This window comes from Nyctereutes procyonoides, unplaced genomic scaffold, assembly GCF_905146905.1.
Source record: "Nyctereutes procyonoides isolate TBG_1078 unplaced genomic scaffold, NYPRO_anot_genome, whole genome shotgun sequence".
In the NCBI taxonomy this organism is placed as follows: domain Eukaryota; kingdom Metazoa; phylum Chordata; class Mammalia; order Carnivora; family Canidae; genus Nyctereutes; species Nyctereutes procyonoides.
The window spans coordinates 53,545,717-53,569,730 of record NW_026575046.1 but is presented as its reverse complement, the minus strand read 5'-3'; the positions used below and the strand labels follow the sequence as shown (position 1 = coordinate 53,569,730).

Below are 24,014 nucleotides of genomic sequence, written 5' to 3'. Positions count from 1 at the left end.
GGCATGGGTGCTCCCCTTGGCGCCCATGGGGCCCTGCTCCTCGCCTGCCTGTTTTTATCAAGAAGCAACGAGGCAACAGCCGAACGTTAGGACGCGCTCCTGCCGGGTCCCCGGGGGCCCAGCGATTCAGCGCTGCCTTCAGCCCAGGCCGTGACCCCGGGTCCTGGGATCGAGTCCCGCGTCGGGCTCCCCACGTGGAGCCTGCTCCTCCCTCTGCCTGGGTCTCTGCCTCTCTCTGTCTCATGAATAAATAAGATCTTTATAAAAAAAAAAAAAGTGCTCCTTCCTTCTTGCCTGGGGGTCTGGCCTTTCCCACTCGCCTCCTTTCTACCCATCGCCGCCCATGGTCGGACCGGGGGGGACCGGGGGGGACTGGGGGGACCGGGGGGCGGGGGCACTCAGGCGACAGGTGGCCTGCAGTTTTCGACGTTTTCGAGATGAACGTCCCAGGGACACTGGCAGTTTCCAAAATGTTTCAAAAACATTCTTCAAGGACCAGAAATCCAGGGATAGTTGTGTCTGAAGTGTGGGAGGTCAGGTGTCCGTGCGCCCCTAGTCGGGCCGTCGCCAGTCGGGGGACCCACCGCTGCTCCCCGTACCGCTGCGCCAAGCTCCCCGCCCAGCCAGGCGCTGGCCCCCGCTGCTCTGCGCCCTCCGTGCCCCCAAAATCGCCCCTGGCTCCGCGTCCCCCAGGGTCTGGGCTTCGGTCCCTCCGCCGCTTCCCGATCTCCGATCTTCCTACCTCCCGTTTTTCAGAAACCGCAGAACTCCTCAGATCCGCTTCCTGCACCTTGTTGGTCAATATGACCTTTGAAGACGCTTCCCCACCAGATCTGAGCTGCGGGGCTTCGTGCTCAGCCCGGGGCCTGCGCTGCAGCCTCAGGGAAGGGCGCTAATCCTGGGGGGCTAGGGAGACCCGGGAAGGAGTCTGCACCCTGGGGGGTCTGGGGATCCCCGGGAAGGAGTCTGCACCCTGGGGGGGTCTGGGGAGCCCCGGGAAGGAATCTGCACCCAGAGCTATTGAATGCCGTAGTGGAGATATGAACCTGTCAACTGAACCTTAGAATTCATGTCAGTCTGGTGTCCTCATTACAGAAGTGGTTTTTTTTTTTTTTTTTAAGATTTTATTTATTTACTCATGAGACACAGGGAGAGAGGCAGAGACCCAGGCCGAGGGAGAAGCAGGCTCCACACGGGGAGCCAGACACGGGACTCGATCCCGGGCCCCGGGGTCACGGCCGGGCCTGAAGGCAGGCGCTGCGCCGCTGGCCCCCCGGGCGGCCCTACAGATGTGTTTAACAGGAAATGTGCACTTCGCCTGGTGGTTAAGGTCTCGTTTACTAGAAAGCTTCCTATGTCACAGCCATTGCCTCTCGAGTTCTCGTCCCAGAAGCTTCCGGAGTAACCCACGGGCCCGATTCAGCAGTCGCGCCTGCACCTGTAACCCGGATGCAGGGGGCCGGCCCCGTGAGCCCTCGGCGGTCAAGTGGCCCTGCTGGGGGGCAGAACACCCCCGATGAAATCTTAGATGCTGAGAGCGCACCACGCTGGGGCCTCCCCGGTGGTCAGCCAGCCTGGCCCGGGGTGATGGGCGTGAGGCACAGAGGCGGCGCAGAGGGTCCCTCGGGGGGCGGGCACCCTGCGAGCAGCGGTCCAGTCGTGGGCCGGGAATGGCCCCGGCAGGTCACGCCTCAGGTTGGGACTGGCCTTGACCACTGAGGGCCGCACTCGGCCAGAGGCTGTGGCCGGGGGGAGTGGCAGGAAGCAGCGTGACCTGGGACGCGCGTCATAAAGCTCTGAAATCCACAATGAAGCCAGCCGACGGGTACCAGGCACCTCGCTCCAACGGGGAAGCTCCCGAGGTCGGGGCTGGCAGCCAGGCCCTCCGTCCCCTTAGCACCCGTGTTCCGGCCAGTGCAGCGCACGAAGCGTGGCCGGGCCATTCCGGGGACACGTGCTTGAACCCATGGGCCTTAGAAAACCGGGAGGAGAGCTGAGCAGCGGCTGCCAGCCCGAGAAGGGTCTACTGGGCCGTGCCCCACGCCCACTGCCGGAGCACGGACGCCCCTGGGGCAGGGCCAGCTTCTACAGCCTGTTCGCTGCTCGCAGGGCCCGATGCTACGGGGCCGGTGCAGCTCCCAGTGCTCCCGCCACTGCCCCCGGGAGGCCTCTGCGGGGAGCTCCCTGGACCAAGAGCAGCCGGAATTAGGGGAGTCGCATTTGGCCCAAATAGCTGCATTGTGTCCCGCGTGTGCACCCCCTTTCCCGGGTCCCTTTGCTCTCCGCGAGGTCAGCAGGCAGGCATTCGGAGGGCAGTGCTTTATTCCAGGCGGGTCGTGACGGGGAGATCTGGACACGCGACCTTCACTTCCCCCCTCGGCCTCCCTCCCGGTGACAGGCGCTCGCGAGGCTCGGGACGGCCACCAGGGCACGGCTGTGCTCGCTCCGGGTCATGCTGGGCAGGTGGCGGCCTCCACCCCCTGGACCAGGGAGGACAAGACGGGAAGCGAAGGTCACAGAGAAACTAGGGAAGGACCAGAACTAAGGGGAACGGGGGGATTCTCTTCCCTGGTAACTCGAGCAGGCCTCAGGCCCGTTCCCAGCAGAGGCACCGCCGGCCACTGCCCCGCTGCCCCGCTGCCCCGAGGTGGGGGGACGGGCTCCCGGCGTCGTCCCCAGTGTCACCTCCAGTATAACGTACTCCTCCTGGGGAAGATGAGGGGGAGGCGATGGCAGGGGGTTTAGAAGTCGCAGCCACGGGAGAGCAGCCAAGGGCGGGCAGGACCCCCCGAGTGGGCGTCGCGTGGGTCCATGCTCCCCGCACCCGGGGCCACCAGGCAGGCGCTCGGGCTCCTCTCCGCACCATCACCTCCAGGCCCCGCAGCTCAGCAGGCCCCATGCGGTGCCCCGGGCGGGCAGCCTTCAGGTCCTGAGCACCAGGAGCCCCCCGAAGGCCGAGGCCGCGGGGCTCCTGCTCCTCAGCGACCCCCGGGTCAGCTCAAACCACACCCTCTCGCCGCGCTGCAGCTCGGCCAGCGCGAAGGCCGTCACCGTGCCAGCCGCCCTGCCGTCCTCCGGGGAGCCCACGGGGGTCTGGCGGCGGCCCCCGAACACCAGCTGCCCGCTGCCCGGCCCGGGGCCGAACTCCACGCTCACGGCGAACAGGTAGACGCCGCGCTCGGGGGCCAGGAAGTAGCCGTGATCCGGGAAGTAGCTGCCGCCCACGTTGACATGCGTGGTGTTGAACTTGACGGTCTGCGGGGCCGCGGTGCCTCCTGAGCAGCTGGCGTAGAAGGCCGCGGGGGAGCCTGGAACGCAGGGCGCCGCTCAGTGCCCGCCTCCCCGCCCACACATCACACCCCGACGCCTGCCCGTCCCCTGCCAGCAGGGGCACCGGGCACCCTGGCTGACGGCCCGTGCCCCAGTGGCACCCTCGGGCCGCAGAGTCCCTGCCAGGCCAGCAAGACGGGAACACCAGCGCCTGGTCTCTGCCCCCTGAGCACCCAATTCCCCTCCCAGCTCCCCGAGAGCCAGGCCTCCCTCCTCTGGGGAAACTGGGGCCGCGGGCGCTCGACGGCTGCCTGAGGCTGCACGGCTTTGCCAGGGCGAGACGGCCGGCCCCCCACGCTGGGGCACCCACCCGGAGCCTGGGCTGAGGGACCCAGATGGGCCCAGAGGGCGAGCCCGCGCCCCTATGCACGCGGGCCAGCACCGGGACCTCGTGGGGCGAGTGTTCGGTGAGCCACGGCCTCCCTCCCGGCTGCCTGGGCCGACAAGGGGCAGGATGGGGCCACGGGAGGGGAAGTGCCGTACCCCGGGCTCTGGCCAAGACCCTGGCCTTGGCACTGACGAGCCACGTCCCCTGGGCACTCCCCCCCCGCTGTCTGTCCATCTCTTCGCTGAGACCAAACTCCACGTGCCCAAGGGGATGAAGCCAAGCTCTGCCGCGGGAGGGCCCCGCCGGGTGCGTAGAGACCTGGCCCCCCGCAGCCCCAGCACCTGGCTCCCAGCCCAGCAGTAGGCCCGGGGTCGGGACCGCGCGCCTCATCCTAGAAGGCTCCGGAGCGGGTAGGGGGGGCAGCCCTGCAGCACCCCAACAGGAGCTGGGCGCTCGCCTGGCCGCAGGGGGCCCCGCGCCCTCCGCAGCCGCCCAGAGGCAGCAGGAAACTGAGGCCAGCAAGTGCACTGGTCGCGAGGAGCTGTGCGCTGTCCACAGGGCGGGCGACCTTGGGACGGGCCCCGCAGCCAGGCTACCCGCAGTGTAGACAGCCCGACAGCGGCCCTGTCCCCAGTCCTGTGTCTGGAGGAGGAGTGGCCACAGCCCCGGGGCCAGCCTCCCCGGGCAGGGGATGGTCACCTGTGTCTAGGGTCCCCTTCCCAAGGCCACACGCAGAGATGGAGGGGCCAGGAAGGGAGGCTGTACGCACGTCAGCCTCCGAGCTGGCAACCCAGGCCCCGGGGCCCCGCAGGGACCAGTCATCAAGGGCCTGTCGCACAGGAAGGGCCAGCACCCTAGAGACCGCCGGGCAGGGTGCAGGGCTCCCTGTGCCACCTATGGCCGTGTGACCAGGCCCTGGGCCCTGACCGTTGGCGACTCCATATGGCCATGCACGGGGACCCGGCGGGGCAGCGGGATGCGCCAACCACAGGGCCACGAGGCCTCCCGGCCCCTCCTGGGGGGCTGCCACGGCAGGTGACCCCAGCCCCTGTGCGTGTGTCTGTAGGGGAGCAGGTTAGAGACTGCGGGGCATGGCGGGAAGGCAGGAGGAGCTGAGGCCGGGCCTGGGGCTACCCCAGCTCCAATGACGGTTGGCCAGCGGTGCAGACACGAGCCTCAAACATTTAGTGGGGGCCGCCGCGGGCTCCCCAGCTTCCACGCCGCGACCTCTGCCTCCTGCCCGTGAGGCAGCATGAGAGGCCCCGGCCTGAGCAAACGGGTCAGGGCCAAGCTGGCCCTCAGAGCTCCTGGGGCGCAGCCTCCCCGACCTCTCCCACGCAGGCAGCCCTGTGCCCCGACGCCCCGGCCTCCCCAACACCCTGGCCTCCTGGCCTCCTTGGTCCCCCTGGCCTCCCTGGCCTTGGGCACTCACTTGCCTCCCTGGCCTCCCTGATGCCCCAGCCTCCCCAGCATCTCCAAGGCCCCAGCCTTGGGCACTTACCTGCCTCCCCAGCCTCCCAGCCTCCCTGGTCCCCTGGTCCCCCGGGTCTCCCCGTCCCCCTGGTCCCCCAGCCTCCCCGACCACTGACCTCAGGCACTCACCTGCCTCCTTGGCCTCCTGGCCTCCCTGGTTCCCCGGGTCCCCCCGGCCTCCCCGATGCCCCAACTTTGTGCACTCACATGCCTTCCCGGTCCCCCCAGTCCCCCGGGTCCCCCTGGCCTCCCCAGTGCCTGGACCTCGGGCACTCACCTGCCTCCCCAGCCTCCCGGCCTCCCCCGTCCCCCCCAGTCCCCCCAGTCCCCCGGGTCCCCCCGGCCTCCCTGACACCCCGACCTCGTGCACTCACCTGCCTGCCCCAGCACCAGCCCTCTGGCAGGCTCGTCCACCCCAGGCTCCGCTTGCTTCCTGTCCCTCCTGCGGGTGCCGTCCAGCCCTTTCTGCCTCTTCCCCTTCCGGCTCAGCATGGCCTGCAGCTGCCCCAGGTCCAGGCTGACGTTGGCCGCCAGGAGACCTTGGAAGTTGCCAAAGAGGCCGTGGAAGAGGCGCTGGTGCCGCTGCAGGTCGCGCCCGGTGGCAGCCAGCTCCTGGCCCAGGCCGTCAACGGTGGCGCGGAGGGTGGTGTTCCCAGCGGGCCCGCAGCAGCCAGCCACGCGGCCCAGGTCGGCGTCCAGGCGCTGCAGCTCTCGCGCCAGCCCCGCCGCCCCAACGGCCTCGAGTGCATCCACCCGCGCGGCCAGCGCGCCCCAGGCCAGCGCCTGCTCCTGCAGCCCAGCGGCGGCGTCGCGCAGGGCAGCCACGATGTGCTCGTAGCGCAGGGGCAGCGCAGCCGGGTCCTCGGCCAGCTGCTCGGCCATGTCGTCCCCCAGGAGCGCGGCCAGCGCGGCCTCGTGGCGCAGTGCGTCGTCCAGCAAGGCCGCGAAGTGGCTGCGCAGCCGGCCCAGCTCCTGCCGCGCCTCAGCCTGCGCCTCCTGCAGCGCCCGCGCCTGGCCGTCCAGGGCCCGCAGTGCGCTCCGCAGCCGCGCTCCGTCTGCCCGCGCGCGCTCGCCCTCCTCCTGCTGCGCGGCCACCGCACGGGCCAGCGCTGCCACCGAGCTGCTCAGGGCCCGCAGCTCCGAGCCGTCGGGCTGGGGCCGCTCGCCCAGGTCATCGGGGATGCCGTCCAGGCCCGTGGGGAGCTCCTGGCAGGTGCAGTCCTTGGCGTACCTGGCGAGGTCGGCGTGGCCGCCCTGCAGCTGCTGGACGGTGAGGTTGAGCTCCAGCAGCTGCCGCTCCACCTCCTCCCTGTTCTCCTCCAGGATCAGCGACTTCTCCATGAGGGCGATGCGCAGCTCTCGCAGCGCCGTGTGGTTCACCTGCAGCTCCCCGAGCCGCCGCTCCACCCTGCTGATCTGCTCGAAGGTCTCGTCGGACTCGGAGTACAGCTCCTTGATCTCGTCGGCATGCTGCGCCAGGGTGGCCCCCATGTCCGCCAGGGTGGCCTGCAGCTCCGTGTCCCTGCGGCCAGCCGCCGCGTGCAGCGCTGAAACGTTCCTCTGCAGCTGGCCCAGCCTGGCCTGCAGGCTCTCGGGCTCGGGCCTGGCCGCTGCCCCCATGGGCTCCTGGGCCCTGAGGGCCCTCTTGACCTTGGCGTCCACATCCGCCTGGACCTCAGAGAGCGACTGCTGCAGGGAGAGCTGCTGGGCGTGCATTCGCTCCTCCACGTCCTGCCGCAGCTGCGCCACCCTCTGCGCATTCTCCTGGACCTTGCTCTCAAATTTGGCACCGAGCTCCTGGAAGTCAGCCCTGGCCACCGCGCTCTCCCGGACTCCCCTGATGGCCTGTCGGTTGGCCTCCACGTCCAGGGACAGGTTTCTCAGGGCTTGGGAGAGGCTGTGCAGGCTCTGGTTGAGGCTCCTCCAGGTGGGGCTGAAATGCACCTGCAGGAAGGCATCCAGGTGCAGCGGCAGCACCTGCTCCAAGGATGTGCCGGGAACGTCTGCAACAGAGACCCGCTCTTACCCACGCTGCCCTCCCCCAGCAGGGACCAGGGCGCATCCTCTGAGATCCGGGCCCTCCGGTCTCCCTCTTCTCTTGCCCTCGGGCCTCACCAGGCTCCGTCTGATTCGCCTCCATCGCGGCAGCTGTGAGGTTGCTTTCCAGGGCCTTCCACAGGCCCGGGAGTCCGTCTGCCACCTGGTGAAGGTCATTCTGGAGGTCCTCCAGCAGGCGCCCCTGCCGTCCCAGGACATGGCTCAGCTCCGCAGCCCGCTGGCCTGGAGACACGGAGACAAGCGTCCAGGCCTGCCTCCCCGGGCCTGGCCGGACCACGGGGTACACAGAAGGAAAGTTCCAGGTTCAGACAGAAATCTCCGGGGGGGGGGGAGAGGGATGGTGATGTCCTCTGAGCAGGAGCTCAGCAGCTCAGCTCCAGAGGGGGTAATGCCCGCCCACGAGCCCTCACCCTCACCCTCACCCTCACCCAGCACCCGTAGCAGACATGACTAATCGATCTCGGCACACTTTGCTCCTCAGCTGTGTGGACGCGGCCTCTCAGCACCACTCGGGCAGCCCTTGCCAAGAGATAGGCGTTCACCGCATGACGAGACTCACTCACCATCCCAGACGTGGCCCAGCCTGGAGAGGCCTCACGAGTGGTGCCTCTGGGTGGTTCTGTGCGGACTCTACACCAAGGGTGGCATGACTTCCTGGCCCTGGGAGGGCGCGTGTGGGAAAGCTTCCTGCAGGCCATGGGATCTCGCACCGTTCAAGGGCCAAGGAAGGTGCCAGAGGAAACTGTCCTTCCCAGGACAGGGAGTCAGGGAAGGGGGTGCATGTGCTTAGGCAGTGGGTGGCAACCGAGGGCCCTGCGACTCTGGCCTGCTCGGTGTGGGGGCAAGCTGCCCCGGAGCCACAGAAGGGCCCCTGCTGCTCCGGACACGGAGACTTCCCGAGCCAGCCCTGCCCTAGCCCAGGAGAAAGGGCCTGGGAGCGCTTCTCGGCACCTGCCTACCCCTCCTGCACCTTCTAGGCAAGCAGCATACCAGGTTCCAAGGCGACAGGCCCGTCCCAAGGCTCCTGCAGGCCGTCACCTGGGTCCTCGGGCTCAGGGGTGGCCATGGGATCTGCAGACAGGAGGCGGCCAACGGTGAGCCCACAGGTCAGAGCACCCACCGGACTTGGGGGGGGAGCCCTGGGGAGCCCTACCGTGGTGCTGGCAGTCAGGGCCCACAAAGCCAGGGCAGCACTTCCAGGCCACGGAAGCCAGCACCTTCTGCTTGACCTGGTACACCGGCTTGTGGGCCACGCGATACCTGGGGAGAGACGGCCAGCTCGGTGACGCTGGGGCAGCCAGCAGGGACGCGAGAGGGTGGCCCGCCCTGCCCCATCCGGCCCCTGCTCACATGACTCGGACTCTCTGGCAGTCCAGAGCCCCCTGCGGGCATGGCTGCTGCGAGTGGACGAGGAATTTCTCTGTTTTGCAAGCGGCTACAAAGGTCACCAGCCTGGACTCCTGGTAAGGGCACCAGTTACTGGAAGACAAGCCAGGAGAGAGGCCTCCTGAGCACCCCAGCCACCGCCCCCCCCGCCGCGATCCGGCCTGGAGGTCAGCAGTGGTGCCAGCCCCACCCCTGCCTCCCCGCCCACCCACACCTGATGCCTGGGATTCCAGAACCCATTAGCCTGAGAAGAGAGCGCTCTTGCATTATTCATCCCTCCTTCCACTCAGGACAAAAGCTCCAGGAAACCCACCCTGCAGGAGCATCTGACCACGGCCCCTGAACCAGCGGTCAACCCGGAGAGGCTTGAGAGCACCCCCAAAATCACACAGCAGAATTACCCATGGGACCAGGATGGGCTCTCGGGGGTTTCTCTTGGGGCCAGGGAGGCAGCACAGTGCTGCTGGGGCTGGAGAGAGGCCTGAGTTCAAATCCTTGCCGCCCAGTCCATGTGAGCTGGAGTGAGGCACTTAGGGCTTTCCCCCTTGCCCACGTCTCGGATGGAGGCGCTGCTCCACTCCTCCAAGCGTGCGGGTGAGGACCCGGGGCCTGGCTCCCGACAACACTGCTGCCCCGTCACTGCCACCTCTTTCCTGACTGCAGACCGGGCTGCGGGGAGGGCACCTGCACCCTGGCCATTCCCCACCTCATGGAAACGGACTTGCAAACAGTCATGGGAGTGGACAGTTGAGAGTAGTCCCCACTCCAGGAAGTTCTGCAGGGCTGGAGGTCGCGTGCAGCCTCTCGGTCTCTGCCCTTCACCCCTTCACCAGGCTCCTTCGCCTGCCAATCAGCCCCCAGGGCTCTCCGGGGTTGCAAGAGGCAACGACTTGCATCACTCGGCTCGTGGCCGCTGAGCTGAGCAGCACCCAGTGCCAATACAGACACACAGACCTTCCCTGCAGGGTCCCAAGGGGAAGCAGGCAATCGCAGGTGGCATGGAAGCTTCTAGGACCCGGGGAGCCATCCGGGAGGTGGTAACCAGGCACCAGGAGCTGTGACAGGCATACGGCCCGCAGTGCAGGGGTTGGGCAGGCAAGGGGCCCAGAGATGCCGAGAGGCCAGGCCATGGGGTCCTTGAGTGCCCGCTGGGGACCCGGCCCGTGTCCTAGAGCACGGAAAGCTGTGGAGGGGTCTGAGCAGGGAAGTGCCGTGAAAAAGCCACCCTGGCTCCTGGGGACAGAACGGACAGGAAGGGGCGAGCTGTAGGCGGGTGTGTCAGGGATGTAGGTGGGAGATGTTGGCAGGTCCCATGGGTGACGGCGGCGGATGCAGAGAGAAGGGGCACACTTGTCAGATATCAGGAGGCAGTGTCGGGGGCCTTGCAGGTGGAGCAGCGCGGCTCTCGGGCTGGGGGTGTATTCTCCGGGGCCGGCCTCTGACCTGGGGCCGCCGGGCGCCACCGCACAGGGATTCTGCAGGGGTGGAGCGGGGAAGGAGTGAGGGGGACCGAGTGACGGCACCTGTTACGAGGCCTGGGCCCCCAGCCTGAGTTCCCACTCGGTTCTCAAAGCCTGGCAGCCAGCCTTCCCCCCTGGCAGCAGACTGAAAAAGCGTGTCAGGAAAATGACCCCACTCGAGAGGACGGACCGAAAACACGACAATATCAGGGGTTCTCCGTGCAATGGTCCAGCAGGGCATAGTGTGAGGAAGGAGGTCAGGAAGCCGCATCCGCACGCCCAGGTCCAACCAGCTTCATAGTCTGCTCTCAAGGGGGCAGACATCTGAGACAACTCCTGAGAAAGATCTCCGTACCAAAGGGGGGAGGTTGGAAAAAGCAACTGGGGGGAAGAATGAACTTGGAAAAAGCCAGCACTGCGCAGAGAAGTCCCCCAAATGTGTACTGATAGCCCCAGATCGATAAAGGAAGTGACTGCATCCAAGAAACAAGAATAGGAAGCTACTGGGGCGCCCGGGGGGCTCCCTGGTGGAGCGTCTGCCGTCGGCCCAGGGCATGACCTTGGGGTCCCGGGATCGAGTCCCACGTAGGGCTCCCTGCGTGGAACCTGCTTCTCCCTCCTCCTGTGTCTCTGCCTCTGTCTCTGGGTCTCTCATGAATAAATAAATAAAATGCTTTTAAAAATCTGAAAGGGGCACGCGCTGAGGAGGAGCCGCCGCCCACCCTGGAGGAGCCCCAGGCCCGCCCACCCGTGTCCAGATTTTTAAAAAATCCAACGTCTAATGGTTATGAAGACCACGTGGCCGAAGCCCACGGGGATATCAGGAGAACGAATTTAACTGTCAACTACCGCCCTCGAGGCATGACCCAGGGTGAGGCACGGAGTCCGTTCAGCAGCATTGGTGACATGACCCTGCAGAACCCACTCGGGGTAAAGCAGAGGGCACAGCCCGGCCACCGTGCCGTAAGCCACGTGACCACAGGGGCCGAGAGCAACCACACGCAAATGGCCTGCGGCTCCAGTCGAAAGCCATCAAGGTGTCGTCCACACCCTGAGCTCGGAAGTCATCAAAGATGCCAACCTGCGCAGCGGTGGGCTCCCGCGGACCGTGACCCGGACGGGGAGGGCGTGCTCTCTCGGTTCGGGGGAGCCACCAACTCCCAGGGCCTTGTGGATCAGACCACAGGTTTGTCCAGAGGGGTTGCGTTTATCCGGTTCGACACACGGTCGGAGGCGGAAGGGGCAATTACCATTCTCAATGGTCATAAACCCCCAGGTTCCTCTGAGCCCACTACAGTGAGGTTTGGGCCAACCCCAACCGGAACCAACCCATGGTGCTGCTCTCCCAGCGGTACCGCTCGCCTGCCAGGCGGTTTGGAGGCCCGGTTCGCCGCCAGGCGCAGAGATTCAGGTTCTCCCCTGTGGGTGTAGATCACGAGTGGGCTTTCTGGTGTCAGTGTCCCGGGCGACGCGTCTTCAGGCTGGTGCATCTTCATCTACAACCTCAGGCGGGACGCCGATGAGGGGATCCTCTGGCAGATGTTTGGCCCCTTTGGGGCGGTCACCAATGTGAAAGAGATTCGCGACTTCAGCACCAACAAGTGCAAAGGCTTTGGCTTTGTGACCATGACAAACCATGAAGAAGCCACCATGGCCATAGCAAGTCTGAACAGCTCCCGCCTGGGGGACAAAATCCTATAGCTTTCCTGCAAAACCAACAAGTCCCACAATAACTTGCTCATGTTTTTTTTTTCTTTTTTGTATGGAATAGATAATTAAGAATGAAGAAGTTGAAACTTTTTTGTTAGTGTACAACTCATTTTGCACCAATTCTCACAAGTGTTTGTCTTAGTTTAAACGAGAAGTGAAAAGGTTTTTATACTCGGGGATGCAACCAACATGTTCAAATGTTTGAAATCCCACCATGTTAAACCATATAAGTTTCTTAAGTTATTTCCTTTAAAATATATATTAAACAGAAACCTAAGTAGACCGCATTGACTAACCAGTCCCTCGGGACGGTGGTGAACCTGAAGCATGCTTTAACTTCTAAGACTAACACTCGTTTCATTTGGTGTCTCCACACACTGGATAAAAAACACAAAAAACAAACAACAACAACAAAAAAAAAAACAACAAAAAAGGCATGACCTTTTAGTTTTAGTTTTCAAACGAAAGATGTTACACAGATGCTGAGTGTGCGTTTTCTCAACCGCTTCAACATTTTAAGCGATTTCAGCTTTGGTTGACAGGAAATTGCTTTCCCAAGCAGGTGCCATTGCCACCTCCTGCTCACTCAGCTCCGGGGCTCTGCAGGGGTCCTGGCAGTGGCAGCAGGCCATCCAACGGAGGGGGGGCCGCCACCGGGGAGAGGGGCCGTAAGCTGGGCCCTCCAGAGAAGGGCATGCACGGGTTTCATAAGCCCAGGCGCCAATGGGAACGGACCAAAGAGTTTCAGGGAAACTCCAGTATATTCCAGACTCAGACCTAACTCCAGGGCATGCCTGAAGACATGCTGCTCCTCTGACATCCCGGATTTCTGTGCACACGTTGCATGCACAGTGCCCCGCACACCGGGCACTGGTGTTCCCAACCATTTCTCCACTTTCCAAGAGCAGTTCACATAGCTCGAATGCCTAAGATCACTCTATATTTTAAGAACACAGAAACAGGGCAGCCCAGGTGGCTCAGCGGTTTAGCGCAGCCTTCAGCCCAGGGCCTGATCCTGGGGACCCAGGATCGAGTCCCATGTCGGGATCCCTGCATGGAGCCTGCTTCTCCCTCTGCCTGTGTCTCTCTGTGTGTGTCTCTCATTAATAAATAAAGAAAATCTTAAAAAAAAAAAGAACACAGAAACATTTGAGCATTGTATTTCACATCCCTTCTCGTAAGCGCTAGACTTGTTTCCATTTTAGTCAGATTTTGTTTTGAAACTTTGCTTTCATATGAACACTCAGCAGAAAAGTACTCACTTCTTGCCAGTTATCTATTAACAAAAAAAAATTTTTTTTATTTGTAGTTTTAAAGATTAACCCTCCCAAGTTCTCTGCATAACTGCCTTGACATTTTGGGTTGTTCTGTTAATTTTCATTTGCTTTTTTGTGTTTTTTGTTTGTTTTTACTTTTGCATTTAAGACCATTAAATTTTATTTTGTTCTGCTCGGAAAAAAATAATAAAAATAATAAAAATAAAAATCTGAAAGGAAAATATCTCCAATTTAGAATCCTATACCCAGCCTAACTATCAAAGTCAAGGGAGCAGAATAAACACATTTTCAACCGATCGGGTCTCAAAACGCTGCCCACCCCAGGGCCCCTCATCATCAGGGAGCTACTAGAGCAGTGCTTTGGAATCTTGCCATCAGATCTTCGCGTCAAAGCCACCGTGTGGCACTTCATAAAGAAGAGCCTCTGGGCTGCAGTAGGTCAGTGGGGCAAGTGTCTGGGGCTGGGGCTGGGCCTCAGCGTTCTCAAGCGGCCTGGGCATTCCAAGTCAGAGCCCAGGAGGTGCTCCACTTTGCCAGAGGTGCCCCAGCTGCACAAGCCAGAGCACCCAGACAGAGGAAAGCAGGGTGTCAGGAGACAGGAGCTCCGGTAGGGAATCAAGGGGAAGGGAGTCCCCAGGAAGATGGCACAGGGAGCGCCCCGTGCAGCCGCGGGCAGGCGGCATGGGCCAGTGTCCAGACCGGAGCACAGCTAGGGCTCCGAGAGCCACGCCACCGAGAGACCCTGGCGGTCAAGCACCTGACACGGACGAAAGGGGAGAGCAGGTGTGGACAACGAATGGGCCAAGAGTTTGGGGCTGAATAGTGACAGAGACACTAAGCCAAAGAAACAAAAACCAATGGAGGTAGTTGTTTATTCCAGGGAAGACGGAAGGTAGGAAGCTGCAGGGGTGCGGGGAGGACTCGCGGGGTGTTTCTTCTCAAGTCTCCACTTGGAGCAGCGAACAGTCACGTAGATGTAGATACTCAAAATGACAGTACGGGAGGAGGAAGGGCAGGTGGTGCGTGTGTGCACGCACTTACGCACATGCACGTGTCCTTGCACACCTATGTGTGCACAATGGGGTTCGGGTATGGGGTGGGAATGAAAGCTGAATTGTGGGGGCTGCTACTTCCCAAGAAGCAGCCATCTAAACAAGTCAGTTAGAGATGCAGGTCAACGGCAAAGGATTCACCTGGGGAGTCAAAGGTCCTGCCTCTGGGGACCCGTGGGGACAGGGGCTTCTGACTGTGTCAACTTAGCCCCTAGCCACAGCCGACCCTGACCCTGATGTCAGCGCAGTTCTTCCATAAAGGGGCAGAGAGCAAACACCTCACACGAGGCTGACTGCATAACCTGTAGCGCCCAGCGCCAGGCAAGACTGTGGGACAACAGGTGTCAAACCCAGCGGGGGGCCCTTCCATGGGTGCCCTCTGCAGCCGCTCGGGTCACACGCCCACGGAACCCACCGGACTTCAGGCAAAGAATGTTTACTCAGCGCGTCAGGAGCTGGGCCCACAGCTTCAGGGCCACAGGCGGGGCGGCCCCCTGCACAGGCCAGTCCAGGACCCAAAACTCCCGCCCAGGTGCCGGGGACGTGTGGGGCCGGGGCCGGGGCCAGTGGTTCTGGGGGTGCGTGCGACCTTCACGTAGGGGGCACAGGCCAAGGATGGCAGCAGCCAGCCCCCCGCGGTCCAAACGCCAGGATGCCTGCCAAGAAACACCTGCGGGCAACCAGGCCGGGTTCTGGGCTCCCCCTCCCGGGGCGCAGGGTGCAGAAGGCCCTGCCGGGCCGTGGGTGCGTGCCAGCCTGCCCTGGGGGGGGCGCTGGGACTTTCCACCCCAGGCTCCTGGGACCGGAGGCGGTACCGCCCACCCTTCCTGCCCAGGAACTTTCTCTCCTGACCTTCCCAAACCTCGAGCTCCAACTATTGACCCGCCCGCGCTCCCCCTCCCTTGGCAGCCCGTCCCCTTGGCACCATGCAGGCCGCTGGCCCGCGGGCCCTGGGAACATTCCTGACCTTTGCTTTGGTTTCCTCGGGCTCCTGGCAGCGTCGCGCTGGCCCCAGAGCCTCAGCCCCATTGTTCTCAGTGCGCTCCTCCCCATGCCCCCACCCCCGTAGGCCCTCATCTCCTGGGGCCCCCTGCAGCCCCCCCAGGCTGCACCCCATCAGGAGAGCATCTGCCGGAGCCCAGGGTGGGGGGGGGTGGCCCTTCCTGTCCCCCTTCCTGGACCCAGGGTGGCCTTGAGCAAGGCCACCCCACCCCCCCAGGATATGGGAGATGATTCCCACTTCCGGCCTCCCTGGGGGCAGAGGGAGGGGACAGAGGCCACGGGGAGTGAGCTCCAGCTCCAGGGAAAGTGTCGTGGGTGGACGTGCAGGTGCCACCGCCGGGGGGCGGGGGCCGGACACTGAGCGCCCACACAGCACAGCCCTGGTCGCAGTACTTCACCGGCTCTGTCTGTGGGCTGGGAAGGGGCTGGGGCAGGGGCCTGCGGCCCTCCGTGGGCCGGGATCCCCTGGGGGTGCCCGGCCCTGCTTCCCGGTGGCCACAAGCAGGAGCTGCAGCCCTGGAGGTGGCTGTGGCCTGCGCTCCCGTGCCACCCCTGCCTCCGGCCTGACGCCTCCAGGACCGAGTTCTCAGCCGCAGAGCATTGCAGGTGCTGCCCGTGTGGGGCCAGATGGACTCCGGCCGTCAGGGCCCTGCCCTGTGCTACCCCCACCTGGGTGTCGGCCCCACTCCGACTGGTGGCCCAGGGTGGCGTCCCCATCCCTCTGAGCCTCACAGTCCATGGAGAGGGCAGCGCAGCCCCGAGCACCTGGAGGGGGGCACCCTGCCCTGGGCTCGCTGGGCCCCCACGCAGGCACTGACGGCCCCCATCCTAACTGCTGCCCGGTCCCACTCTCACCGGAACCACGGAGCATCACAAGAGCCCAGATGCACCCGGCGCCGGGGGCCCGGGCCATGGGAAGCACACAGCCACGTCCCGCCCCCACCCTGTGGCCCAGCACCCGGCACCCAGCATCCAGCACCCACTTGTTCCCTTTGAACCTGTCCTTGCAAATAGTGTGACCTGAGCCCATGTCCAGGGCCCCCAGTGCGTACGAGGAACAGGCGGGGGGAACGCGGAGGCCTGGTCCCTGACGACCGCCCCACGGCCCTGGGGACGGCCCTTCCGCCTCTCCCTTCACAGAGGAAGCAATCGCGGGAAGCTGAGCGTGTTTCCTTCCTTTCACACCGGCCCCTCGGCCCCTGGAGGCGCTGACAACCAGGAGGGCCTGCTGGGCGCACTTCCCCGGGAGCGGCCATCCTGGCCGGCATCCTCCTCGCACCCCATCCCGCAGGGCCCACGAGGGCTGGGGGGCCGGAGCCCCGTCAGAGGAGGCAGGGCTGGGGGGACTGGGCTTGGCAGCCTGAGAGCAGACCTGAGTCACCTGTGTCCCCGGCCCACCGGTCACCTGCCCCCGTCCCCAACCCATCCCACCCCCCACCCCCGCCCTGCACTGAGCCGGTGTGACCATGAGTGGGCCCAGACGGCCAATGGGGGGGGGTAGGTCGCGCCGCTCACTCCAGATCCGGATCCGTATGAACGCCGGGAGCCGTGGGGTGGCTCTGCATGCCCTCAGCTGTGTGACCGGGGTGGCTGCTGAGCCTCGGGCTCCTCCACCAAGCAGGCTGTGGGGAGCGTCACCAACATTGGGAAGGGGACAGCTGAGATGGGCCCGGGGAGGGACCTCAGGCTCCGGCCCTGGGCCCAGACTGGGGGTCCGGTTCTGACGCCACCGCCTGTGTCCAGCGGGGCCCCGGAGGGGTGCTCCCTGGCTGCCGCGGGCCCCCTGGGCTCGGACCGGAGCGGGGCGCCCTGCGTGCTGGCCGCCTACCCCAGGGCCAGTCTGAGGACCCGCACCGGCCCCCCTCAGGCGAGAGTCCAGGCCCAGGGGCGTCCGTCTTCTGTGACTTGGGCCAGGTCAGCCTCACGTAGGCTCCACTGTTAGTTCACCTGCTCTCAAGAACTGCAGCCACTGCCGGGCCGGCTGGAAACTTCCAGAAGGACTGCCCCTATTGCCCCTCTCATGCTAAGGGGTCGATGGCAAGAAATGCTCCTGCCGAGCCCCGGGTCTCCTGCCTGCCACGGGCCAGGCCGGGAGCGTCCTGCGGCGCCCGGTCCGGGCTGGGGGCAGGGGGCTCCCGAGGGAGCCTGGCACGTGGTCCCGTTGAGCCTCACCAGCGGCCCAGCAGGTGAGGACGTGGGGGAATGCCGTGGATGGGCGACCGGGGTCCCGGGAGACCCTGTCCAGCGGGGCTGGGACTCGGCTCCCGCACGTGACCGCCCCGAGGTCTGGTGGCCCTTACCGTTTGCCAGGGTCCCCGCCGGGGTCCTCAGCCTCTGCCGTCCAGGCCCCAGGTGGCCGAGGGCTGGGCGGATCCGAGCCCCCGCTCCCTGCGGCCTGCACCGAGGCCCCCAGCAGCCCCCAGCCCAGGGGCCCCCCGAGGCCGAGCAGCAGCGTCAGGATCATCCGGGCGGCGGCGGCTGCACCAACTGCTGCTGCTGACGGTGACGTCGTCTTCGACTTAAGTCTCAGAAGGAAAAGAAAGCAGAGAGACAACAAAGAGAGGAAGTGGCCTGGGCCGGCCCACCGGGCGAGCCCCGTCCGGCCCCCCCCCGCCCCCCTACGGCAGCCAACTACCCAGGCCGGTTCCTGTGCCTCGACAGGACTCGGGTCAGGGACACGGGAGGTGTGGGGCGCAGGAGGCGGCCACAGCACATGCGTCCCCGGGAGCCAGGAGAGGAGCGCGGGGCGGAGCGGGGCCACAGGAAGGGGGTCAGTGGCCAGGAGCCTGCTGCCCGTCCCCACTGGTGGCCGGGACATGAGGGGCACCTCAGGCCTACTCCGCGCCCTTCGCCCCGGGCTGTGGGAGCCAGCAGGTGGTGGAGAAGACAGGGATGGGGTGTCCGGGGTGGGCGTCGGGGGTGGCACTGGAGGCCGGAGGCCGGGCCATGGGGAGCCCTCCTTGCACCCTCTGCTGGATCCTGGGGGGGGGGGGTGACCCCGGTGCTGGTGACTCACCGGGCAGCCCAGGCTGGTCCTGCGGGATGTTGGTCAGTGTTGCCTGACCGGCCCGAGGACCCTAACCCCCGCCCTACCTGGGATGCTGGTAGCAAAGCCACCTCCCCTCTGAGCGCCTCTGTCCCTGGGGGGCAGACACTGGCCCCGGGCCTGCCAGCTCCAGGCAGGGGGGTGGGTGGGGGATGCATAAGGGCCAGTGAGGGACGAGCAGCCCAGCCCCCCCTCCCCCTCCTCCCCTGCTCCCAGCAGCCCCGCCGCCGCCGCATCATCAATATTTCACGGGCGTCAATAAGAGGCGGTGGCGGGGAGGCGGCTGCAGCAGTGCTGGCACCAGCTCCGGCCACCGCTCCCCGCGACACTCAGCCTCCTGCCCTGCCCACACCATGGACGTCTTCAAGAAAGGCTTCTCCATCGCCAAAGAGGGCGTGGTGGGCGCCGTGGAGAAGACCAAGCAAGGGGTGACGGAGGCGGCCGAGAAGACCAAGGAGGGGGTCCTGTATGTGGGTGAGTGCGGCCGAGGCAGGGCGTGGCAGGGCAGCCCTGGGGCCCAGCCTGAGCCCCCAGCCCCAGGGAGGGATGGGGGGGACCCGGCTGTTGAGGCAGGGTGCCAGGCCATGGAGCCCCCGTCCCCTGTACCCCAGCCCTAGTGTCCCCCATCTCTGCTCTGCCCCTCTGCCCCCCAGGGTCCCTGGGGCAGGACAGCGAGAGGGCAGGCGGCCCGCAGACATGCCTGTGCACACACACGTGCAAAGGGGCACGGATGCAACCCAGGTCCCCGCCCCAGCACCCCCTTCAGGCTCCATGAGAAGCCTCCGTGGGCCAAGCCGGCAGGTGCTCAGCACCCAGGGACCCACCCTGTGGGGGGGGCAGGGGGAGGAGCCCGAGCCCCGGGGTCCTGGGCAGCCCCCCAGCCACTCGGAAGCCGGTGACTCAGCTCTGTCCTGCACCACTTCCTGGCAAGCTTGGCCTCTGGCAGCCCCCTGCCCGTCGCCCCTGCCCGGCGGCCACTTCCCATCCATCCCCTTCCTCCAGATGTGGCAGGAAGCAGCCTTTGAAGGGACTGCCACTGACCCCACAGCTTGCCCAGCTGTTCTGTTTGCCCTGACGCCCCCGTTTCCTCCCCAGGAGCCAAGACCAAGGAGAATGTGGTGCAGAGCGTGACCTCAGGTGAGGAGCCTGGGACAGGGGCCGCAGGGCCAGGACCTCCAGGGGCCCCGGCTGGTCCTGAAGCCCCCGGCCCAGGGTCCTTACCCACAGCTGGGACCCAGAGCCCTGCAGGGCCTCCTGCTGCCCCAGGGTTTCTCTGGGGTCAGCGGGGGCGGCCCAGGGCCTCCAGTTCTGAGCACTTGGCCGGCCAGGCCCCAGCTGGGGGAAGGGGGGGGGAGCGCAAGAGGACGGGGCCCAGCCACAGCCACGTCCCCTTGCAGTGGCCGAGAAGACCAAGGAGCAGGCCAACGCTGTGAGTGAGGCCGTGGTCACCAGCATCAACACAGTGGCCGTCAAGACAGTGGAGGAAGCGGAGAACATCGCTATCACCTCCGGCGTGGTGCAAAAGGTGGGTCCCTGCCCCAGCGGGCCCCTCCCGGGAGGCTCAGGAGCAGCCCCACAGCCCCTCCTCCACCTCCAGGGAAGCGCGGGTGGGGGCACCGTGGGACCTCCAGGCCCCTGGGTGTGGCTGCTGCAAAGTGAGGCTCCTCCCACGTGCTCCTGGCCTCCTCGATGGGGTGATGGGGCGCAGCTCACCAGGGCGAGCAGTGTCCCCCGGCCTCCTGGGCAGCACTTCCCCTGGCCACGGGGCTGCAGGGGGGAGGGGGGAGCGCTCCCTCGGGACCACGCCCTGCACCTCTGTGCACACAGGTGCGGGTGCGGGTGCAGGTGCGGGGGCACTGCGGGGGCGGGGGCGGGGGTGGTGCAGGGCAGCCTGGGGTGGGTGGCCAGCTGGCCAAGCAGGCTCGGCTTGGAGCACTTTACACTTATTAACTCATTTAATCCAAAAAAATCCCCGGGGACAGGGTGTGACCGTGAGGCGGGGCGAGGGCCTGGCTGCCGGGCGGGGAGCTCCGGTGACTGAGCATTGGGGACCCCGGCTTCGGGGAGTGCGGGGCCCTGGGCGCCCACCCTCAGGACCAGCCCAGGGCCCCATGTCCTCTGAGCGGCCCGCCCCTCGCACCCTGGTGACCCCTGTGGCCCCGGTGGGAGGACTGGGTAACCCCTGCTGGCCCCCCATGGCCCCGCTGAGCCCAGAGCCCATCTAGGAGGCAGAGAGAGAGAAGGGTGCTGTCGGGCTAGGGATGTGCCTGGAGCAAGCCAAACCTGATCCCTGCAGGCCCCATCGTCTGGGCCCCAAGGCCTTGAGCTGGGTGCTCAGCCTCCCTGGCCCCATGAACGGAGATGACATACCCCTCCTCCGAGGGTCACTTAGGGGGCAGTTGGACAAGGGTGTACGATCCTGTGATTCAGCAATGCTGAGGATGGGGCCAGGCAGGCCGAGCTAGGGTTTTAGGGCTATGCCCGCCCACCACACCCCACTGCACCGCACCCCACCCCACCGCACCCACTCCACAGGACCGTGCGCTGCCCAGGAGCCTGCGGGGAGCAAAGCTGGGCTGCAGGGCACCTGGCGCCCCTGTGGTGGCCCCCCATGAGGCGCTGTTGCTCCCAGGGTCAGACGGGCCTCACACTCCGTCACCTCCCGCCCTCCACGAGCTGCGGGGTTCGAGCCCTGGTTGTGGCCGGCCTCCGCACAGCCCACATGCTCCCCTTTGCCCCCCGCAGGAGGACCTAGAACAACCCGCAGCCCCCCAGGAGGACAAGGCAGCCAGAGTGCAAGAGGAAGTGGCTGAGGAGGTAAGTGCTGGGCTCCCAGAGGGCCCTGGGCCTGCTTCCCCGCCTGGCCCCAGAGCGCTCGGGGCAGCCGCGTGAGGTCCCCCCAGGAATGACCCCTGGCCCCGTCCACGCGGGGTGGCCACGTCGGGCTGTGTGTGAGGGTCACTGTCTCCCCCAGGCCAAGAGTGGAGGAGACTAAGGCACGCAAGTCAGCCGCGGAGGCCCCAGGGAGCAGCCCTCTGCCTCGGGCCACCCTCCCTCGGAGCGCACAGCCCTGGAGCGAGACCTGGGTGCCCTGATCCTGCGCCCACACCCAGCGCCCCACAGGCCTGTCCGCCCAAGCTGCCTCTGATGCCTTCCCCTCCACCCCCTCCCTCCCTCGAGGCCTCCGACCCCCGGCCCCTCTGACCCCACAGATGCTGCTGTGAATTCAAATAAATTCCAACTAGAACTCAAGCCCTATGCGCCGGCCTCCCGGGCCTGGGCCCCCTCGGTGCGGCCGCACCCGGATCAGGAGCTGGGCAGCCTGCAGGGCTCTGGGAAGCAGGCCTGGGGCCAGGTGCCCCGTAGGCAGACCCTGGGCATTTCGGGAACCTCCTGAGAAAAGGCACCCTAGAGGCAACGGGGAGCCCACACAGTTGTGTTTTTACGTGGAGGGAGTGGCCCCCTGTGACTCCCGCAGACACCCGGTGCCGCGCCCCGAGCCCATGGTAACCAGAGCCACTCCACTAGGCCCGTGGCAAGGCCTCTGAGCGCTCCTGGCGCACGCGTGACCCCATGGCTCCTCCTGCGGGGCCCCAGCCAGCCTGGGCTGGGCTTCCTTGTCTGTCACCAGAAGTCGAAGTCGTGTCCAGGATCATTAGAAGAGAGGACCTCTGAGATGCAGGAGTGCAAGCCTCCACCTTGAAAGTAGTAAAAATGAGCCCCTCCCAGGTCTGAGCACTTCACCTAATTTAATGCTCAGGACAAACTCTTGGTATGACCCCAATTTCCCCAAGAATGAACTGAGGAACGGAGGAACAGAGAGGTTAAATAACTTGTTCGAGAGCACAGAGCGAGACAGCCTGGGCCTGGGCAGACGCCAAGGTTGCCTGCTTCCAGAGCTGCCCAGTTAACTCCCATGCTCTGCTACAGCCCCCCTGACGGTGTGGACTGGTGTGCTTATGGCAGATGCCACCCCTGCCAGGGTTTCAAAACAACCTGGGGACCAGGCTGGCAGGTGCCCTATATGAAGCGCTATGGGCATCGTGCCCGGGGTCCTGTTCAGAGGCAGCCGAGGGGCTCCTTCCCCTTTGGCACCCAGATGCTCTGGGCTCATCTAGGCGACTTGCCCCAAGCCTCCAGCCAGAGCTGAGTCCACACCTGCATTCAGCCACTAGGCCACTAGGGAGACCACCCCTTTGTCATCCTGCCTCAGTGGTGGCAAGCAGGGGTCAAGGCCAGCCCTGGTGGCTGGAAGCCAGGCAAGCAGAGCTGAGCAGGGTTGTCTCCCAGGCTGCTGGCCACGGGCATCCGCAGCTGAGGAGGCAGAAAGGAGCAGAGGGCTGCTGTCCTCCCAGGCCCCAAATCCCACCATGGGAGTAGTGAAGGGTCTGGAAGAGGTTCAGGGCAGTCGGGGTGGTTACTGCTCCTAAATGAGCACACAAGCAGGCCCGTGCATGCCCGGGAGCGTCCACCTGGGGCCTGGGTGTGCCTGAGAGTTCTTTGGACTGTAAGAAGAAGAGAGGAGGGGCAAGACCAAGAAGGTGACTGGCAGGGGGGGAGGGGGGAGACACCTAGACCCAGCCCCTGTGGACAGTGCACCACTAGGCTCCCAGGGCCATCTGCCTCCGCTGAAGGAACCTAGAAGGGTGCCTGGTGCTTGACTTCTCCCCTGCACATCTACTCAGGGCCCGTTCCTGGGCTCAAATGCCAACCATCTAGGTGTGCCCCGTCCTGGAAGCCTGTAACCCACCCTATGGCACCTGCAGTGCTCTTAGCCTTTAAAACCCCGTGGGTGGGATCCCTGGGTGGCACAGCGGTTTGGAGCCTGCCTTTGGCCCTGGGCGCAATCCTGGAGACCTGGGATCGAATCCCACATCGGGCTCCCAGTGCATGGAGCCTGCTTCTCCCGCTGCCTGTGTCTCTGCCTCTCTCTCTCTCTCTCTCTCTCTGTGACTATCATAAATAAATAAAAAAAATAAATAAACCTTAAAAAAAAAAAAAAACCGTGGGTGTGGGGCCTGGGTGCCTCAGTGGTTGAGCCATCGGTTGGCTTCCACCATGGGCATGGAGCCTACATGAAAAAAAAAAAAAGGACCCCTACTATGTGCTGTGGGCTCCTGGGGCTGTGCCCGACTTTCCTCGAGGAACACCTGGTCTCCCCGTACCCCTCTTCTTACATGAGAAGCCCGGGGTGAATGGCCCCAGTGGAAGGACCCCCCCCCACCGCCGAGTGTGGGGCATCCTCCAGCCCCTTTAACCCTCCCAGTAGCACTTTGGGGAGACTGTCTGGCCATCAAGGATGGGGTACACTGAGGCTGGGAAAGAGGGACTTGCCCTGGGGGTATGTGAACCCAAGTGACTACGGTGCCTACCGCCTGAGAGCCGCTGGGCCGGCCCTATTCCCGCCCCCTCCTCCCCCGCGTTAGAGCCCGCGGGAGCGGACGGTAGGCGGGGCCTGCAGACGTGGGGGGGGGGAGGCGGGGGAGGGGAGGGGGGGAGCGAGCTCCGCGGGGCTCTGCGGCTTCCGGCTTCCGCACAGGTGGTCACTGCTTCTGCAGCGCGCCCGGGGGAGGGGACCTCAGGTGCCCGAGGCTCCGTCCCGCCCAGCTCGCAGGCCCCTGGGGACCCGCGATGGAGACCCCGGCCAGGGCTCCGGGCGCCTCCGGGACCTGCCCCCTCCCCGCCCTGCCTGCTGCGGCGGGTCTGCGGGGGTGTCTGCGGGGGGGGGAGGTCTGCGGGCGGCGCTGCGGGGTCCCCGCGGGCCGTGCGCATCGCGGCTGGGCCGCTGCCGGGCTTTGGGTCCACACCCAGCGACCGGATTCCAGGCCCCGCCTTGGGACGTTGGGTGGGGCCGCGCTCGCCCCCGCGCCTCAGTTTCTCCCTACACACCAG

The 24,014-nt window shown here is 65.3% G+C and overlaps 2 protein-coding genes across 3 annotated transcripts; one reads left to right on the top strand and one right to left on the bottom strand.

The window, feature by feature from the left end:
- Nucleotides 1-669: 669 nt before the first annotated feature.
- On the bottom strand, nucleotides 670-17,618 carry MMRN2 (multimerin 2). 2 transcript variants are annotated; one of them, XM_055325572.1, is made up of 7 exons: nucleotides 17,377-17,618; nucleotides 8,540-8,668; nucleotides 8,343-8,449; nucleotides 8,180-8,260; nucleotides 7,247-7,453; nucleotides 5,506-7,134; nucleotides 670-3,308 (listed from the first exon to the last, which is right to left on the bottom strand). In XM_055325572.1, exons 1-7 carry the CDS (start codon nucleotides 17,538-17,540, stop codon nucleotides 2,923-2,925), a joined length of 2,703 nt encoding a protein of 900 aa, XP_055181547.1. In that variant the 5' UTR covers nucleotides 17,541-17,618; the 3' UTR covers nucleotides 670-2,922. The 2 variants fall into 2 exon arrangements, with proteins under 2 accessions (XP_055181547.1, XP_055181548.1); XM_055325573.1 differs by having other exon boundaries at nucleotides 671-3,308; nucleotides 7,247-7,411.
- Nucleotides 17,619-18,320: 702 nt separating this feature from the next.
- SNCG (synuclein gamma) lies at nucleotides 18,321-23,003 on the top strand. The gene is made up of 5 exons (XM_055325439.1): nucleotides 18,321-18,596; nucleotides 19,218-19,259; nucleotides 19,520-19,647; nucleotides 20,868-20,939; nucleotides 21,097-23,003. The coding sequence occupies exons 1-5, from the start codon at nucleotides 18,476-18,478 to the stop codon at nucleotides 21,115-21,117; spliced, it is 384 nt and encodes a 127-aa protein (XP_055181414.1). The 5' UTR covers nucleotides 18,321-18,475; the 3' UTR covers nucleotides 21,118-23,003.
- The last annotated feature ends 1,011 nt before the right edge of the window (nucleotides 23,004-24,014 follow it).

What these genes read in the sequence shown, in the direction of transcription:
- MMRN2 (XM_055325572.1), bottom strand. Translation starts at nt 17,540, where the DNA reads ATGATCCTGACGCTGCTGCTCGGCCTCGGGGGGCCCCTGGGCTGGGGG. An exon ending in TGCCAGAGAGTCCGAGTCAT is followed by an intron (nt 8,450 to 8,539) that starts GTGAGCAGGGGC and finishes GTCTCTCCCCAG; the next exon opens with GTATCGCGTGGCCCACAAGC. An exon ending in CCCTGACTGCCAGCACCACG is followed by an intron (nt 8,261 to 8,342) that starts GTAGGGCTCCCC and finishes TCCTGTCTGCAG; the next exon opens with ATCCCATGGCCACCCCTGAG.
- SNCG (XM_055325439.1), top strand. Translation starts at nt 18,476, where the DNA reads ATGGACGTCTTCAAGAAAGGCTTCTCCATCGCCAAAGAGGGCGTGGTG. An exon ending in GGAGGGGGTCCTGTATGTGG is followed by an intron (nt 18,597 to 19,217) that starts GTGAGTGCGGCC and finishes TTTCCTCCCCAG; the next exon opens with GAGCCAAGACCAAGGAGAAT. An exon ending in GGTGCAGAGCGTGACCTCAG is followed by an intron (nt 19,260 to 19,519) that starts GTGAGGAGCCTG and finishes GTCCCCTTGCAG; the next exon opens with TGGCCGAGAAGACCAAGGAG.